The sequence below is a fragment of the Panthera leo genome, chromosome E2 (assembly GCF_018350215.1).
Source record: "Panthera leo isolate Ple1 chromosome E2, P.leo_Ple1_pat1.1, whole genome shotgun sequence".
NCBI classification, from domain to species: Eukaryota; Metazoa; Chordata; class Mammalia; order Carnivora; family Felidae; genus Panthera; species Panthera leo.
This window is the reverse complement of record NC_056693.1, coordinates 20542054-20560092: the sequence shown is the minus strand read 5'-3', so window position 1 is coordinate 20560092 and position 18039 is coordinate 20542054. Positions and strand designations below refer to the sequence as shown.

The 18039-nt window shown below is 38.0% G+C and overlaps 1 protein-coding gene across 4 annotated transcripts in view; it reads left to right on the top strand.

Annotated features, from left to right (window-relative positions):
- The window catches only part of ZNF507 (zinc finger protein 507), a 47224-nt gene extending 29982 nt beyond the window's left edge, over positions 1 to 17242 (top strand). For all 4 annotated transcript variants that reach the window (XM_042918256.1, XM_042918258.1, XM_042918259.1 and 1 more), the window contains 2 exons: positions 12416 to 12550; positions 12666 to 17242. In XM_042918256.1, the coding sequence (XP_042774190.1) occupies positions 12416 to 12550; positions 12666 to 13041 (511 nt within the window). In that variant the 3' untranslated portion in view covers positions 13042 to 17242. The remainder of the gene's footprint in view (positions 1 to 12415; positions 12551 to 12665) is intronic.
- Positions 17243 to 18039: the final 797 nt, after the last annotated feature.

Sequence of the window (18039 nt, the reverse complement as noted above, 5' to 3'; positions counted from 1 at the left end):
GATTATAAGAAATGTGAAAGATACAGGAACATATACTGTAACATCAGAAAGTAATCAGTGCAGCACATGATATGAAAAATTCTACAAGGCAGATGACCTGGTTTCTTTAGTACATAAACACATGAAGCGGATTGGGAAAGAAAGAACTGTTACAGATTAAGAGACTTAAGATATATACCAACCAAATGCAATATATAGATCTTGTTTTGATCCTCATTTGAACAAAACATTCCTGCAGAAATTAGGGAAATTTTAAGTGGGGGTTACGTGAAACAAGACTGGTAAAGTGTCAGTCATAATTGAAGCTGGGTGATGGAATTTCATTATAATTTCCTACTTTGGTCTTTGTTTAAAGATTTCCATAGTAGGGGTGCCCGGGTGCTCAGTCGTTTAAGCATCCAACTCTTGATCTTAGCTCAGGTCATGATCTCACAATTTGTGAATTCAAGCCCCGGGTCAGGCTCTGTGCTGATGGCACGGAGACTGCTTTGGATTATGTCTCTCTTTCTCCCTGCCCCTCCCCAACTTCTGCACATGCACACTCTCTCTCTTAAAAAAAAAAAAAAAAAAAAAAAAGATTGCCATAGTAAAAAGTTTTGTTTAAATGGATATTGAATTTTAGATTAAGTTTCAGCAATAACAGTGAAAATATGACTTCTCTGATCCTTTCAAATGGTGAATCATCATGATAAATTTCCTAACACTGAATTCTCTGTATTCCTAGAATAAGCCTCCTTTCGTCATGGTATATTATTCTTTAATATACTTGGGAATCTCTTTGCCAGCATTTTATTCAGGATAATCTACATTGATATCCGTAACTGAGATTTGGTGTTTAGTTTTCTTTTTTCTGTTGCCTTTGCCAAGTTTCAGTATCAGTGTAATTCTAACTTCATAAAAAGACTTAGAACGACTTTTTTTCTTTTAAACTCCCTGGAACTGGAAGATACAGCTAATTTGAATACAGAGAAACTGGCTATTTTCTATTCACTTTAAATATTCCACTGATAGTCCTTTGAAAACGTTCATAACTTGTTTCTTTTCCTAATTTCTACTCTAAGTGTCTTCCAAAAGAATGAACATATACCGTTGCAAACATTAGAGCTTATGGGCAGTATTCTCAATGACTTTTTTGTATCAAAAGCTTTAAGTGCCTAAAATTCTTATTATATAAGATGACTGTCAACTTTTAATAGTCTTTATTTTTTTAGAGCAGTTTGGGTTCACTGCAGTGTTGGGCAGAAGTACAAAGACTTCCCATATACTCCCTACCCCACTCACTTATGGCCTCTTCCGTTATCAGCATTCTCCACCAGAGTGGCATACTCATTACAGTTGATGAACCTGCACTGACGAATCATTATCACCCAAAGTCCATAGTTTACATGAGGGTTCACCCTGGGTACTGTACATTCTGTGGGTTTGGACAAATTTATAATGGCATGTATCCACCATTGTAGTAATATGGTATCATGCAGAGTAGTTTCACAGCCCTCAACATCCCCTGTGCTCTACCTGTTCATCCCTCCCATACACACATCCAGACTCCCGGTGACCACTCATCTTTTTACTGATTCCATAGCTGTGTATTGTCACTTCTTCAGCTTTGTTCTTCTCCTTCAGTATTGTATTGGCTATTCTAGATCTTTTGCCTATCCATATAAACTTGAGAGGCAAAAACAACAAAATAACTTGCTGGGATTTTTAATGGGATCACACTGAATATATAGATCAAGTTAGAAAGAACTGACATCTTAACAATATTGAGTCTTCTTAATATAGAATATCTCCATTTATTTGGTTCTTCTTTGACTTCTTTTGTCACAGTTTTGTAGTTTTTCTCATACAGATTTTATATATATATTGTTAAAATTAGGTATTATATATTTGGAGAGTGGTAATGTAAATGGGATTGTGTTTTTAATTTCAAATACCATCTGTTAATTTCAGGAATATGGAAAAGTGATTGACTTTTATTTATATTAACTGTGTGTCCTGCAATCTTGCTTTAATTGTTCATTAGTTCCAGGAGTTTTTTTGTCAGTTCTTTTGGATTTTCTATATAGACAATAATGTCGTCCGCCAAGACAGTTTGTTTTTTTCTTTCCCAATCTGTGTATCTTTTATTTCTTTTTTTTACTACATTAGCTAGGACTTCAAGTACAATGTTGGAAAGGAGTGGTGAGAGGGGATATTCATCTCTTATTCCTAAACTTAGTAGGAAAGCTTCCAGTTTCTCATCAAGTATGATGTTAGCTGTATATTTACTGTGGATATTCTTTATTCATTTGAAGAAGTTCCTAGTTTGCTGAAAATTTTTAACATGAATGAGTATTGGATTTTGTCAAATGCTTTTTCAGCATCTATTGATACGATCATAAGATTTTTCTTTACTTGTTAATATGGTAGATTACATTGATTTTCAGATGCTGAATCAGGCTGGCATGGCTGGGATAAATCTCACTTGGTTGTGGTCTAGAATATTTTTTTTACACATTGTTGAATTCAGTTTGCTAATACTTTGTTGAGGATTGTTGCATCTGTGTTCATGAGAGATACCAGGCTATCGCTTTGTTTGCTTTTTCTTATAATATCTTTGTGTGGTTTGGGTATTAAGAGTAATGCCGACCTCATAGAATGAGGTAGGAAGTATTTGCTCTGCTTCCATCTTCTGAAAGAAATTGTAAAGAATTGGTATAATTTCAGGGCGCCTGGGTGACTCCATCAGTTGGGCATCCAACTTCGGCTCAGTCATCTCGCAATTCGTGAGTTTGAGCCTCGCGTCGGGCTCTGTGCTGACAGCTCAGAGCCTGGAGCCTGCTTTGGATTCTGTGTCTCCCTCTCTCTCTGCCCTTCTCCCACTCATGCTGTCTTTCTCAAAAATAAATAAACATTAAAAACCTGTTTTAGGGGTGCCTGGGTGGCTCAGTTGGTTGAGCATCCGACTTCAGCTCCGGTCATGATCTCACAGTTCGTGAGTTCAAGCCCCGCGTCAGGCTCTGTGCTGACAGCTCGGAGCCTGAAGCCTGCTTCAGATTCTGTGTCTCCCTCTCTCTGCCCCTTCCGTGCTCATGCTCTGTCTCTCTCTGTCTCTCAAAAATGAATAAACGTTAAAAAATTTTTTTAAATAAATAAATAATAAAAACCTGTTTTAAAAGAAAAAAAGTTGGTATAATTTCTTCCTAAATGTTTGATAGAATTCACCAGTGATCCCATCTGTACATGGTGCTTTCTGTTTTGGAAGAGTTATTATTAATTATTAATTTAATTTCTTTTTTTTTTTTTTTTTTTTTTTAATTTATTTTTAAGTAGGCTCCATGCCCAGTGCAGGGCTTGAACTCATGACCCTGAGATTAAGAGTCATGTGCTCTACTAACTGAGCCAGCCAGGTGCTCCAAATTATTGATTTAATTTTTTAATAGATATAGAACCTCTTCAGATTGTTCTTGTGTGAGTTTTAACAGATTGTGTCTTTCAAGGAATTGGTCTGTTTTACCTGGGTTATCAAATTTATGGGCATAGCACGGTTCACTTATTCCTTGATTACCCTTCTAATGTCTGTGAGATCTGTAGTGGTGTCCTCTCTTCCTTGTGAAGTAGCCTAGTTACTTACTGGCTTATTGATATCATCCATCTTTTCAAAGAATCAGCTTTTGGTTTTCTTGATATTCTCAATTGATTTCTTGACTTCCTGATTTCAGTTTCATTGATTTCTGCTCTTTTTATTATTTCTTTTTTTTCCTACTTATTTGGATTTAATATGCTCTTTTTCCCCTAGTTTTTTTCCTAAGGTGAAAACTTAGTGACTGATTTTAGATATTCCTTCTTTTCTAATATATGCATTCAGTTCTATAAACTTCCCTTCAAGTACTGCTTTTGCTGCATTCCATACATTTTGATGGGTTGTTTTTTCATTAGTTCAAAATACAGTAAAATTTTTCTTCGTATTTCTCCTTTGACCCATGTGTTATTTGTAAGTATTTGTTTAATCGCCAAGTATTTTGAGATTTTCTATTATCTGTGTTGTTCTACCTTAATTCCATTGTGATTTGAGAACAGACATAGCATGGTTTTTCTTCTGTTAAATTTGTTCAGCTGTGTTACAGCCCAAAATATGGTATTTCTTCATGAACATTCCATGTGTATTCTGTTGTTGGGTGAAGTAGTCTACAGTTGTCAGTTATATCCAGCTAATTGATGGTGGTCTTGAGTTCAGTTTTGTCTGCTGGATCTATTCATGATAGAGAGGTGTTTAAGTCTCCAACTACAATAATGGATTCATCTGTTTCTCCTTGCAGTTCTGTCAGTTTATTTATGCCTCATATAGTTTTATCCTTTGTTGTTTGACACATTCATGTTAAGTATCATCTGTCTTGGAGAGTTGACCCATTTATCATTATGTAATGGCCCTCTTTTTCCTTGATCACTTTCCATACTCTGAAGTCTGCCTAGTCTAAAATTAATATAGCTACTCTTGCTTTCTTTTGATTAATATTAGTGTGGTATATGTATCTCCATCCATCTACTTTTCATCTCTATGTGTATTTATATTTAAAATGAGTTTCTTATAGATAGCATGTAGTTCTTGTTTTTAATCCACTTCAACTTGTCTTTTAATTGGCGTTGTAAGACTACTGACATTCAGAATTATTGATACAGTTGAATTTGTATCTACCATATTTGATACTATTTTCCATTTCTTTCCCTCATTCTTTGCTCCTGTTTTTCTCTTCTGCTCTTTTTCTGCCTTTTGTGGTTTTAATTGAGCGTGTTATATGATTTCATTTTCTTTTCCTTTCTCAGCGGATCAGTTACATTTCTTTTCTTGGTGGTTTCCCTAGAGTTTGGAATGTACATTTACAACTAGTTCAGATCCACATTCAAATAACATTATACCAGCTTCATGGGTAGTACAAGTACCTTATATTAAAATAATCCTAATTTTTCTCTACCATCCCTTGTATCATTTCTGCCGTTAATTTCATTTAAACATAAGTGTGTGTGTGTACACATACATGAGCATACGTAATCAGTAATCAGATACATTGTTGCTGTTATTTTAAACAAACTTGTATTCCTTAGATCAGTTAAGCATAAGAAGCAAGTTTTTCTTTTTTAATCTTCTCATGCCTTCTCTGATGCTCTTTCTTTATGTATATCCAGGTTTCTGACCTATATCATTTTTCTTTCTAAGGTACTTCTAACATTTCTACTGGCAATAAATTGTTTCAGGTTGTTTGTGTGTCTGAAAAAGTCTTTATTTCTGCTTTACTTTAGAAGAATAGTTTTACTGGCTGCAGATTCTAGGTTGGTTGTTTTTTTCCCTTCATACTTGAAATATTTTACTCTTCCTTGCTTGCCTGGTTTCTGAGAAGTCAGTTGTAATTCTTCTCTCTGCTCCATTATCTAAAGTATTTTCCCCCTCTGGCTTCTTTCAGGATTTTTTTCTTTTTCTTCTATTTTTTGTAGTTCAAAAATGATATGTCTGGGTGTAGTTTTTCTGCCATTTATTCTGCTTGGTGTTTTCTGGGCTTCACAGGACCTGTAGTTTGGTATCTGACATTAATTTGGGGAAATTTCCAGTAATTGTTCTTTCAAATATTTCTTCTGTTCCTTCTCTTTTCTTCTTCCTGTTACACATATGTTATGCCCCTTTGGGTTGTAAATTTTGTATTCCAGTCTTTTTTCTGTTTGCTTTCCAGTTTTGGAGATTTCTATGGAGATACCGTCAAGCTCAGAAATTCTTTCTTCAGTCAAGTCCAGTCTACTAATAGGACCATTAAAGGCACTCGACCATTAAAGGCACTCTTCATTTCTGTTACATATTTTTTATCTCTCGCATTTTTTTTGGTTCTTTGTTAGACTTTCTATCTCTGTTTTCATTACCCATCTGTTATTGCACACTGTGTGTTTTATTCATTAGCACTCTTTGCATATTAATCTTAGTTGTTTTATATCACCAATCTGATCATTCCAATATCCTACCATATGTGAGTCTGTTCTGATGCTTGCTGTCTCTCTTTAAAGTTTGGTTTTTACCTTTTAATGTATCTTGTAATTTTTTCTAGATAGCCAGGCATGATGTATTAGGTAAAAGGCACTGCTGTGAATAGCACTTTAGTAGTGAGTAACCTGTGAGGGGAGAGCAAATAGTCTACTGTCCTGTGATTAGTAGGTCTCAGCGTTTTAGTGAGTCTGTGCCTCTAGACTGAACTTTACGTGTGCTACTGAGTCCCCCATCCCTTTGGTGAGACAAGACAGCTGGAATGGGCTGGAATCGGGCATTTCCTTTTCTTCAGGTCGGTGAGGCTCCAATAAACTCCAGCAGGTTAGGCTCTGGTTAAATGTTTGTCCTAGGGGTAGACCTTGTTAAAGACAGAATCCTGTAGCATATTTCAAAGTGGTTGTTTTATCCCTCTACCTGGATTTTTCTCCAACATTCAGTAAGAATTTGGTAGAACTATAGGAGATAAACTCAGAAAAGTGTGGAGGATCCTGTATGATTGCATCCCTTCACATTTTTTTTATTTTTATTTTTTTAATTTAGAGCAGGGGAGAGTGGCAGAGGGGGAGGGAGAGGGAGGGAGAAAGAGAGAGAATGAGAGGGAGAATGAGACTCTAAGGCAGGTTCCATGCTCAGCGTGGAGCCCAACACAGGGCTCGATCTCACAATCCTGGGATCGTGACCTGAGCCAAAATCAAGAGTTGGATGCTCAACCAGCTGAGCCAGCACCCAGGTGCCCCTCCCTTCACATGTTTACTTCCCCTAATTGTCTACACTTAGCTGCCAGCAAATCATCAATTACTGTTCAGGTCGCCCTGTTCCGGCCCTACTTCCTTTAGGAGTAAAAGGTCTTTCCAGTTTGGGGTGCAGGGGTGTGTCCTGTAACCTCAGTTTTCTTACAGATCTAAGATGGGTTGTTGACCTTTCAGTGTGTTCAGTATTTTACTTGTTAGGATTGAGTGGCAATTTCCAGTCTTATATACTAAACCGGAAACCAGAAGTTCCTGATTGTCATTTTTAGAATTATATTTTTTTTGCATAAAATGATAGGGAATTGTGGATTGAATGTCACCAATTGCTTCCAGGAATAGAATTGTGGGCAGCTGTAAAATATTTTATCATAGAAAATTTAAGTTACATCGGGGAATATTAACAAAACAGTCAACTTGCATGATCACAGTTTTATAAATATATGCATTTTAAGACTGGGAAAGGGGCACCTGGTTGGCTCGGTCAGTTAAATGTCCAACTTCTGATTTCGGCTCAGGCCATGATCTTAGTTCGTGAGATCGAGAACCGTGTCAGGCTCTATGTTGGTAGATAACATGGAACCTGCTTGGGATTCTCTCCCTTTTCTCTCTGCCCCTCCCCTACGTGTGTGTCCTTCCTCTCTCTCTCCCTCTCTCGCTCTCCCTCTCTCTCAAAATAAATAAACATTAAAAAAAAAAGACTGGGAAATAAACATCAAAATGATAATATTGGTTACATCTAGTGGTTAGGTTATAGGTGATTTTTGTTTTCTTTGTAGATTTCTAATTTCCTACAGTGAATTTTTGAAATCCGGAAACTATTTATAGAAATAAAGCAATTCATTCAGCACCTAAATCTTGGTTTCTAATACTAATAAAAGTAACAAGAGAAATGGCTTAGAGAAATGATTGATCTCTAGGTAAATAAGTGAACCTGGAACATCTTACGGTGCCAGAAAGTAAGGAAAGTGCTCGACAAACAAAAGATGGGAGTATGTCAGCAGGACATGGGACCTGGAGGAGCCCTCAGTAACCTCAGCAATAAGATAAATAATGTAGTATTAAATTATATCCGAAAGTGCAAAATACATAACCAGGAGTCCATACTGACATTAATGATTGAATAATAAATGGGTGAGAATAGAGGAAATCCCTGTGCAGAATTCCCAGTGATTTATATAGATAACTCTACTGTCGGTAGGTGGTAACTTTCTTCCAAAGTATATACAGTATGGGAAGAGGGGATAAGAAAGTGTAACTTTCCTGTGGAGAAACTCGATCTCAAAGTCAGCATCAATAGTGCTAAGTCATGTTGCGACGGTATTCTGTGCCGAGGCTCGAGGGTGGCACTATACCTCTGGGGTCTTCCTCCCAGGAGCCCATTACCCTAGTCTAAACATGAGAAAAACCTCAGACATACCCAAATTGAGGGACATTCTACAAAATACCTGGCCAGTATTCTTCAAATCTGTCAAGTCATTAAAAACAAAGAAAGTCAGAGAAACGTTAAAGTCTAGAAGATCCTAAGGATATGTGATGACTAGAATTGAAGGACAAAACTAAGGAAACCTGAATAAAGTATGGACTTTAGTTAATAATAACGTATCAACTTTGGCTCCTTGTTTATGATAGATATACCTTAGCAATAAAAGATTTTAATAATAGGAGAAACTCAACTTTTTTATGAAGCTAAAGCTATTCTGAAGTTAGTTTGCTTTAAAAAAAAAAAAGATAATTATTTAATTGAACAATTTATTCTTACTTTGAAAAGTTTTGAGTAATAATGGAGATGTTCCGTGGGATAAATTTGCAATTTCTGACATTTGTGTTTTGACCCATTTTTCTCAGAAGTATGAAATTCTCATTGCATAAGCCTGACTTTCCATTCAGAGGACGCTTGATGTGCAGCATTGTGTGGTTCATTCTGGGTACAGAATTTTCCAGTGAGGTTTCAGGGCAGATCCTGAATGCAAAGTAATCTGAAGAGTCAAGAGTTTATATTTCTCCTTTCTTTAATATAAATATAAAGGTGTTCATATTATCAGTTACCACGTAGGTGTTTGACATGTGTGAAGGCATTGTACTTGGTGAAAGTACTGAGGGGGAAGGAACGAATGGGCATCTGTTGGCCTTGACTGTTCACTCCTACTTGCTCAGGGTAGACCTGAGTGCCAGGCCACTGTGGTGCAGGGCAGTCTCTACTTTCTTTAAAAAAAAAAAAAAATTTTTTTTAACGTTTATTTATTTTTGACAGAGAGAGACAGAGCATGAGCGGGGGGAGGGGCAAGAGAGAGAGAGGGAGACATGGAATCTGAAGCAGGCTCCAGGCTCTGAGCTGTCCGCACAGAGCCCGACATGGGGCTCGAACTCACCGCGAGATCGTGACCTGAGCCAAAGTCAGACACTCAACCGACTGAGCCACCCAGGCGCCCCAAAGGGCAGTCTCTACTTTCAAGGGACCAGTGCAGAAACGCTTGAGCCAGGGACTCAGCACATTCATCGCATGGTGTAACTAGTGCAGTCGCATAGGGACACTGAGCTGAATGGCACGGAGGGGGGCGTGATCACCAACTGCTGGCCCTTTTCTAGATGTTAGTGAAACAGATTTATTGAGATGGATGGGTCCAAAGATAGATATAAATGGGCAAAATAAAATGAATTAAAATTAGTTTTCTGTGTGTGGCCAGTAATAAAATTATGCAAGCTATAAAGTCTTTCTTTTTAATGATTTTTTCATGTTTATTTATTTGTTATTTCTGGGAGCGAGAGAGAGAGTATGTGCACGAATGGGGGAGGGGCAGAGAGAGAGAGAGGGAGACAACAGAATCCGAAGCAGGCTCCAGGCTCTGAGCTGTCAGCACAGAGCCCGACGCGGGGCTTGGACTCAAAAACCACGATATCATGACCTGAGCCGAATTCAGACACTCAACCGACTGCGCCACCCAGGCGCCCCCAGGCTACAAAGTCTTGAAGAGAATGGGATAACGGTCTTAAAAATATTTCCAGTAATAAAACATTTCAAACATTTTACCACATTTTGAAGAAATAAAACAGGGACAGCTAAAACTTGTTCTGCCCTTCCTTCTTGTTGTGCTGATGCTAATATATATCATTTACTACCATTTTTTAAAACTTTATTGTGTGTGTGTGTTTACACATGTATGTATGTATTAATAATATATACTGGTTTGATGTTTTAACAGTTTATTTAAATGATACACCAAAGAAATCTTTTTTTTAACTTTTTCTTCTCACTGACCATTATTGACATCAATTCATGGTAATAAGTATACATCCAGTTCTTTTAAGCACAGCATAATGTTCCATTATATGAAAATAAACCATTTTATGTCCACTGTGCTGTGGAAAAACAGTGGTTGTGAGTTGCATCCTTTTTTGTCTTTTTTTTTTTTTTTTAATGTTCATGGCTACAGTGATGCTTCTTGCATATGTGTCCTTGTGAACACATAGCCGCCTAGATCCAGGGTCACAGGTGTGTGCCTCTTCAGCCTTAACAGATGCTACCAGGTTGCTCTCCAGACTTTGTACTCTGCACGCCGTCTGTGCATTTCCCCTTCTTCACACCGGTACAGAAATGGCATGATCAGACTTACTCATCTTCCAGGCTTATGGGTGTGATGCATTTGCCTGCGTATTAATGAAAATCGTATATCTTCTTTATGTTTGAGTTTATGGAAATTCTTCTAAGAAATGCACATTTATTGCCCTTAAGTAGCTTGGTGTTTGCTGAGGTAAAAGGCCCTTCCCTGGCCTTGGATCTGATGTCTCAGGACCTGTATTAAAAGATAACACTGCTGAACCCACCGTAAAGCGGAAGGTGGGTTAGAGGAAGAATTTAGTCCTTGCCGTATTTAGTTGTCTTATTTATTCCCTATTGTGCTTTTTATTTTCTTTGTGCTTCATTATCAGTGACCGTGTCTCTTACTGTGAAGGGTTCAAGTAAGTTACCTGATTTGTTAGGCTTCTACTTAGGTATTTACAGGGCACCCGGCTTGCTCATTCATTAGAGCTTGAGACTCTTGATCTCAGAGTCGTGAGTTCAAGCCCCGAGTTGGGTGTAGAGATTACTTAAAAATAAAATCTTTAAAAACATTTGCAGTTGTCCAAAAAGATAAATATAATTTTATCATACAATTCAGCAGTTCTGCTCCTAGGTATTTACCCAAAAGATGAAAACTCCTATCCATACAAAAACCTGCATGTATATATTTATAGCAACTTTATTCGTAATTGCCAAAATGGGGAAGCAGCCAAGATATCCTTCAGTAGGTGAATGGATAAACAAATTGTGGTACATCTTGGGGCGCCTGGGTGGCTCGGTCGGTTAAGCATCCGACTTCGGCTCAGGTCATGATCTCACGGTCCGTGAGTTTGAGCCCCGCGTCGGGCTCTGTGCTGACAGCTCAGAGCCTGGAGCCTGTTTCAGATTCTGTGTCTCCCTCTCTCTCTGCCCCTCCCCTGTTCATGCTCCGTCTGTCTCTGTCTCAAAAATAAATAAACGTTAAAATTTAAAAAAAAAAAAAAAAAAAAAATTGTGGTACATCTTGACAGTGGGGTATTATTTGGCGATAAGAAAAGAGCTATTGGGCCATGAAAAGAGATGAGGAACTTTAAATGTGTATGGTTAAATGAGAGAAACCGGTCTAGAAAAACTACATACTGTATGATTCCATCTGTGGGACATTCTGGAAGAGGCAAAGAATCAGTAGTTGCCAGGGATTCAGGGATTGGGAGGGGTGAACACGCAGAGCACCGAGGCTATTTCAAGCAGAGAAATTACTCTTCATGATTTATCATGGTGGATACGTGACATTATGCACTTGTCAGAACACAGAGAACCTTCGTGTAACACAAACAGTGAACCCTAGTGTAAACTGTAGACTTGTTAATGATGGATGATGTTCCCATATTGGTTCACCATTTGTATCAAATACTCCACACTGATGCAAGACGTTACTAAGATGGGGAACTGGGTGCGAGAGAAAGGGGGCATAAACCTACAAGCGTTCTGGAAGAGTCTATTCAAAAAGAGAGTCCGTTCCTTTTTTTACTTGTTTTTAAATGTTTCATTCAGTTCAGATTTTACCAAGTGTAGCCAATTATGTGCGAACAAAATGTTATTTTGAATAGAAAACGTTTTTAAGATGATTAATTATCCATTTTATTTATGAAACTTAAATTGTTGATGCTTTTCAGGACTACTACTTCCATTTTGTGTGGATCTGTAAACAAGCAGAGTTCTTGTTAAAATTATCTAATTCCTTTTTGCTTTCTTGAGAAATAGAGTGGTATAGAGAGTATCAATTTTGTGTATTTTTCTTTCTGTGTGTGGTTAAATAATTTAGAGCAAAGATTTTGTATGTTAGTATATTAGAAATCTTTCCAAATACTGTAATAGCCAAAGTAATCTAGGATGTTTGTCATGATTCTAATAATTTTTTTACAATATAAAATCCCTAATTTTATCAATTCTAGGATATCTGTTCTAGGACACGTTAGCCTCTGAAATCAATATGTCACTTACAATCAGTAACATCTTAGGTTTAGTGAAATACCATGTCTCATAAGGCTTCAGGGAAGGAATTCCTTAATTGTCTTTAACTGATGCTGGGGATGGTTCTGACTCACTCGTGTCTTTCAGATGTTCTCTGTGTGGGTACGTGTGCAGCCATCCTCCTTCTTTGAAGTCTCACATGTGGAAGCATGCAAGTGACCAGAATTACAACTACGAACAAGTAAACAAGGCTATCAATGATGCCATTTCACAGAGTGGCAGGTATTTATCCTGTCCCTTTCCTTGTTGCTGTATGTAAACCAAAGTGAGGGTTGAATCTGCCAGGCTTACGTGATAACCAACTCAAGGTGTGGTGTGTTCTGTTTTTGTTTTTAAGAGTTCTGGGGAGATCCCCTGGAAAGATGCTCTTAAACAGCAGTGAGGACAGAGCCGATCGAGCCGATCCTGTCACTGGAAGTTCTGAAAACTTGGTGTCAGCCTCAGAGCTGGTTTCCCAGGCCCCCGGCGAAGTTGTAGGTTCCAACGACAACGAGAAACTGAGCCCTACGAGTAATACCTCATACAGTTTAGAAAAAAACTCCAGTTTGGCCCCTCCTGGCATGGAGTATTGTGTTTTACTCTTCTGTTGTTGTATTTGCGGTTTTGAATCTACCAGCAAAGAAAATCTCTTGGATCATATGAAAGAGCATGAGGGTGAGATCGTAAACATCATCCTAAGTAAGGACCACAACACAACTCTAAACACAAATTAGATTGAATAACTCCTTGAAGAGGGACACGGTAGAAGAGAAACCCTTTAAACCACAGGTTCACCTTTGCGCTATCAAATAACTTACTAGACACAGAAGAAATAGTTGGTGTGGGGTTTTTGTTTGTTTGTTTGTTTGTTTTGAAGAAAAGACAGATATGACTTTGGAATCAAATTTGCAGTGTAATAAAAAGAATTCCAAATGGGTAAGTGGGAATGCTGTTCAAGTATCGTGAGTGAGGGGAGGTAGGTTGAGGAGGAAGCAAAAATGTAACCCTGTGTTTGCCCTGTCACCTCTTCTTAGTGGTGGGTGTATTTATTATTCAAAGCGTAATGTAGTGTAGAAATGCAAACAAAAGAGTTAAGAAACAGCTTTTCCGGAACTTCTAAAACTTCTTGTTCCAAAGGTGTCACATCTTAAGCAGAGCTTAGTTCTCTGTTGTGAACTCGGACATGCCAGCTGTGGAGGGCCGGGCCTCTCATGAGGGGCGGGAGGCAGCTCTCTGAGGGCTTTTCACTGTGACCAGCAGAGTCAACAAGGAAAAGATCACCAGAGGGCTGTGAAATGATCTACCCAAATCTTTTCCCAAATCGATAGGAATGAATCATATACTCAATCTAGGATCTATTTCTCCCTAAAACAGAAAGAGACCTCTGAATCCAAATCTAGATTGTAAATAGGCATTTAAGAAGTAAATTGTTGTCTTAAATTTACAGTGAATGTCTTGTGGGCAAAGGAGAAAATAGGTGAATTCCCACCAGCCTCAAACCAAATCGCAAGGTGTGTGAAAACGGGGACTCATTTAGCACAGCACCCTTCCCAGAGGCCCTTTCCAGGTTTGACGGAACACCGCACTTTTCTCCGTAGTTGCACAGGCTGACCCTCTCTTCTGAACTAGACCAAGTGTCTCATCTCAAAGGTCTATTCAAGCAGCCAAGTGTGAAAATTGGCATTTGATCATCAGACCTCGGAAATCTTTGGAACTCTTAAATAAAAATCATTTGAGGGACAAGAGGTGAAATTCAGAGGCCCCTTAAAATGAGTACTGCTGTTGAGATTTTACTGCCTGGAGTTTATTAATCTAGTTATACTTAGCATAAGAGGTATAATCAAATGTGGCTAAACTATAGTAAACATTCAGGTTGTTTATAAAACTTTTAATAACAGGCGATTTGGCGCAAGTCTACAGGGTTTCTCCTGTCTAGGATGTTCCGTTTTGTTAGTGTGCAATAGGACATATGGACAACCAACTACAAGTGCTTTTGCATTAAAACTCGCCATCGAATACATGTAATCTTCTCATTAATTACACATTTTGTATTATAATGTATTTCAAAGTGAAGAGAACAGGGGTGGTTTTGGTTTTGCTTCTGTAGTACTGATCATTTATCTTTGTGTTGTTTTGTTGAAGTGAATTCTGCGTACAAGTCAAAGGCTGGTGCACCGAGCAGTGTACTGTCTTCATGGTGCTCTTTCTGAACTTGATCTCTAACATGTTCTAGAGCTGAGGCTGTGAGTCTGATAAGTTTAGAAGACATTGATTACTCTGTAGACACATTTTAGGAAAGAATTCCCTTCCCCAAGTCCAGGTGTGGACTGAATGAATTAATATTTTTAAGATAGCATCAGGAACTATTACGTGGGGCCAGGCCATCTTGAAACATTGTTCAGTTTTTTCTACATCTTATTTTGATGATGATATTTAAACAAACAGAATCGGTTGTAATTGCCAGCTGTTTGATTTAGGTAGCTTTATTTATGAGAGTTAATCCGTTTCTGATAGGTGGTTTTTAAAAACATAAAATGAATTTATATATACCAATTATATATATTACCCAAATTCACTGCATGTGGATTTATGTTCATTTTCTCCTGTTTTCAGAATTAAAAGACAATTCTATTTCATTTCATGTTTAAGTAAATAAATGGTTCCATTCTTACCGCTCATTCTGAAAATTAACCCTTATTAGCAGAATTTTGTTTTATAAAGGTTCCTTGGTTTTAATTTCATGTAATCATTTGGAAAATACTAATGACCAAAAAAAAAAAAATCCCAAAAGCATTCATAGTGAGTTTTTAAATAACCTTCAGTTCCCTAACCCATTTCCGTTGATTGTTACTTAAATTTTCCATTTGGAATCATGAATTTAAAATTTCCCTAGCTCGTGGGAAAAAATTCACCCAAAAGTTCCAAACCTTTCAACGTTCATCTGACTCTGGCCTAAAATGCCCTCAAAAGCTTTCTGTGGGGCTTTGGGAAGAACCATATGCCATGGGTGTTCTGTACCTTCCTGTGACCATTTTGTGGCGAGCTTGAAGTTAACAGTGTCTCCACCAAGAACAATTGAGTGTTTCTAAAAGTAATAATGAAGGCTGAGTATGCAATGTTAATTGTAAAAGAGATAGGTATTAGAATAATCATCAGGGACTCCCTTCACAGGAATAACTATCTAGTGGTACTAGATCTTTTGCCATATAAAGATCATAGTATTTGTTTCCCACTCTGAACACCTAACAGTTGTAAGATTTGATAGTAAAACTAGTTTTTAAAAGAAACTGGATAAGGCAAAGGCGGGGAGGGCGGAAGACGGTGCGTTGCGTTCTGATCATCACAAGTAATACTTTCCAAGGGTCAACATTTTCTCCCACTCACTACTAGTCCAGAATGTGGTTGGTGTCCCCAGCGTTCTAACAGTCCCAGGCCTGTATTCCAGTGGATCCCTAGACGTTAGTTCTGTGTGCAGCCAGTGCGTTGCAACGACGCTGGCAGAAGCTTTTGTTCTAGATCCTCTCATCCTATTCGAGGTAGCTGTTGGTGGCTTCATTATTATTTTCTCTGTCTTTTCTCACAAAGCAGATGGTGGGCACCCATGTTTACATTGTATCTTCCCACAATGTACTTGGCTTGACAAAGACAAGCAGGCTTCTCTATCGAGACTTATTATATTTTTAGTTTTCATAGACACTTATTTAATCTTTTTTTATTGTACAGCAAGGTGCTCTAAGTAATATTCTATAAAATATATTTAATAGAAATTTGAGTTTGATATTCATGGACATGAATACATGTATTTTTTTAAGAAATAAGTATTGTGTAACACTATGGCATTGCTTCTATAGCCAAAGTCTAAAAATTTCTGGAACACTGACATGTAAAGACTACAGTTAATTCTGACACTGTATCTTATTAAAATAGGATGATTTGCATTTTGTAAAATTATCCTGCACATCGAGCTGCATGCCTTAAAGCCTAAAACTCTAGGATCGTGTTCATGGTAGAACAGTTCATCTGTTCAACAAACAGTGAAGCAAGGTCTATAGTGCTTCTTTAACTACCTTTGGAAATACTGTACAATGTTAGAATAATTTATTTTGCTTTACAGGAGTTTGTCATGTATTGACTTTAATATTGTATTTTGGTAATAAATTTTTTGTTAAAAACACTCGCTTCTGAAGTTTTATCACCAAAGGTTTTTATCATTTTTATCTTGGAAATGTTGATTTGGTCACTTGGAAAGTGGGGTTTAAATACTGAAGAGCCTCCCAAGGGTTGAATTTAGGATTATGGCTTCTGATTACCCTTGGGTGACTTCTTCAGCTATTTCTGGCTAGCATGCAGCTCTGTTACACAGAGATGACTGAAAAAGTACTTAGATTGTTTTAATCACTGTAAACATTCACTCTGGTTTTGAAGCTTTTTGCCCTTACTACTCGGTTCTTCATTTTCTCTCCCGAATCGCATTTTTCTGTGCTTTCAGTTCTACTACAGTGCCAGTGCTGGAGACTAGCTGTATTCATGACAGTTAGCATTCTTTATGGAAGGCCTGAAACGACAATAGTGTGTTCACACCTGATCGTTTTGTGGTCTACATCAGATACGTTCTCCAGTTAGCTTTGTTGGCAGCATTGAGAGGTGAAGCTGACATCGTCTCACTGTGTCATTGGTCTGGTTATCCTGGGCCACCTCAGCTTAGAGTCGAGAGGCCAAGTGTTTCTTCCCAACAGCTATAATCCGCTGTCCTGTCTCCCTAGAGGCAATGTAATTATACCCCCTATCTTTTAAGACCCAAATGCCAACACTTTGTCACTAAACTCCAGGTTAGTTGTAGAAATCCCATCATGGAACTTCTAGAACATCGGCTGCAGTTGGTTAGCCGCTGTTTCCAGTGAGCACTTGAAATACGACTGGCATGCGGTGAGTATACGATGCACGACCGTTTTGAAGGCTTAGAACAAAAAGTGAAGTATCTTATTAATAGTTTTATATTAATTACATGTTGAAATGATATTTGAGGTTAAATAAAATGTGCTATTAAAATTCACTTTTTTCCCAATGTAGCTACTAGAAGAATTTTAATTACGCAGGTGGCTAATGTAATGTTTCTGCTGGACGGTGCTAGTCTAGAAGAGGGATTAGTAAACTACATCCCTTGCTTGAGTTCAAGCCTGCCACTGGTAAAAACCAGTAAATAAAGTTTTATTGGGGGGCACCTGGGTGGCTCTGTCGGTTAAGCATCTGACTTCGGCTCAGGTCATGATCTCACGGTTCATGGGTTCGAGCCCCGCGTCAGGCTCTGCGCTGACAGCTCAGAGCCTGGAGCCTGCTTCGGATTCTGTCTCCCTGTCTCTCCGCCCCTCCCCTGCTCACACACTCTCTCTCGCTCTCTCGCTCTCAAAAGTAAACATTAAATTAATGATAATAATAAAGTTTTCTTGGAATATAGCTGTATTTATTGGTTTACATGTTGCATGTGTTTATCTTCAAGGTACAACAGCAGCATTGAGTAGTGGTGACAGAGACCGGATGGCCCACAAAGCCCAGATTACTTACTATTTGTTTGATAGTTCCATAGAAAATTTCTGTCTGCTGACCTCTGACCTGGAGGAATAATGGTGTGATCCGTGCTTTAAAGCTACCAGAAAGAAAAAAGCTTTTTATAAAGAAAGCTTTTTATAGCACTGTTTTCTAGCTAAGTTGTATTATTTCTCCCCCCGTAATTT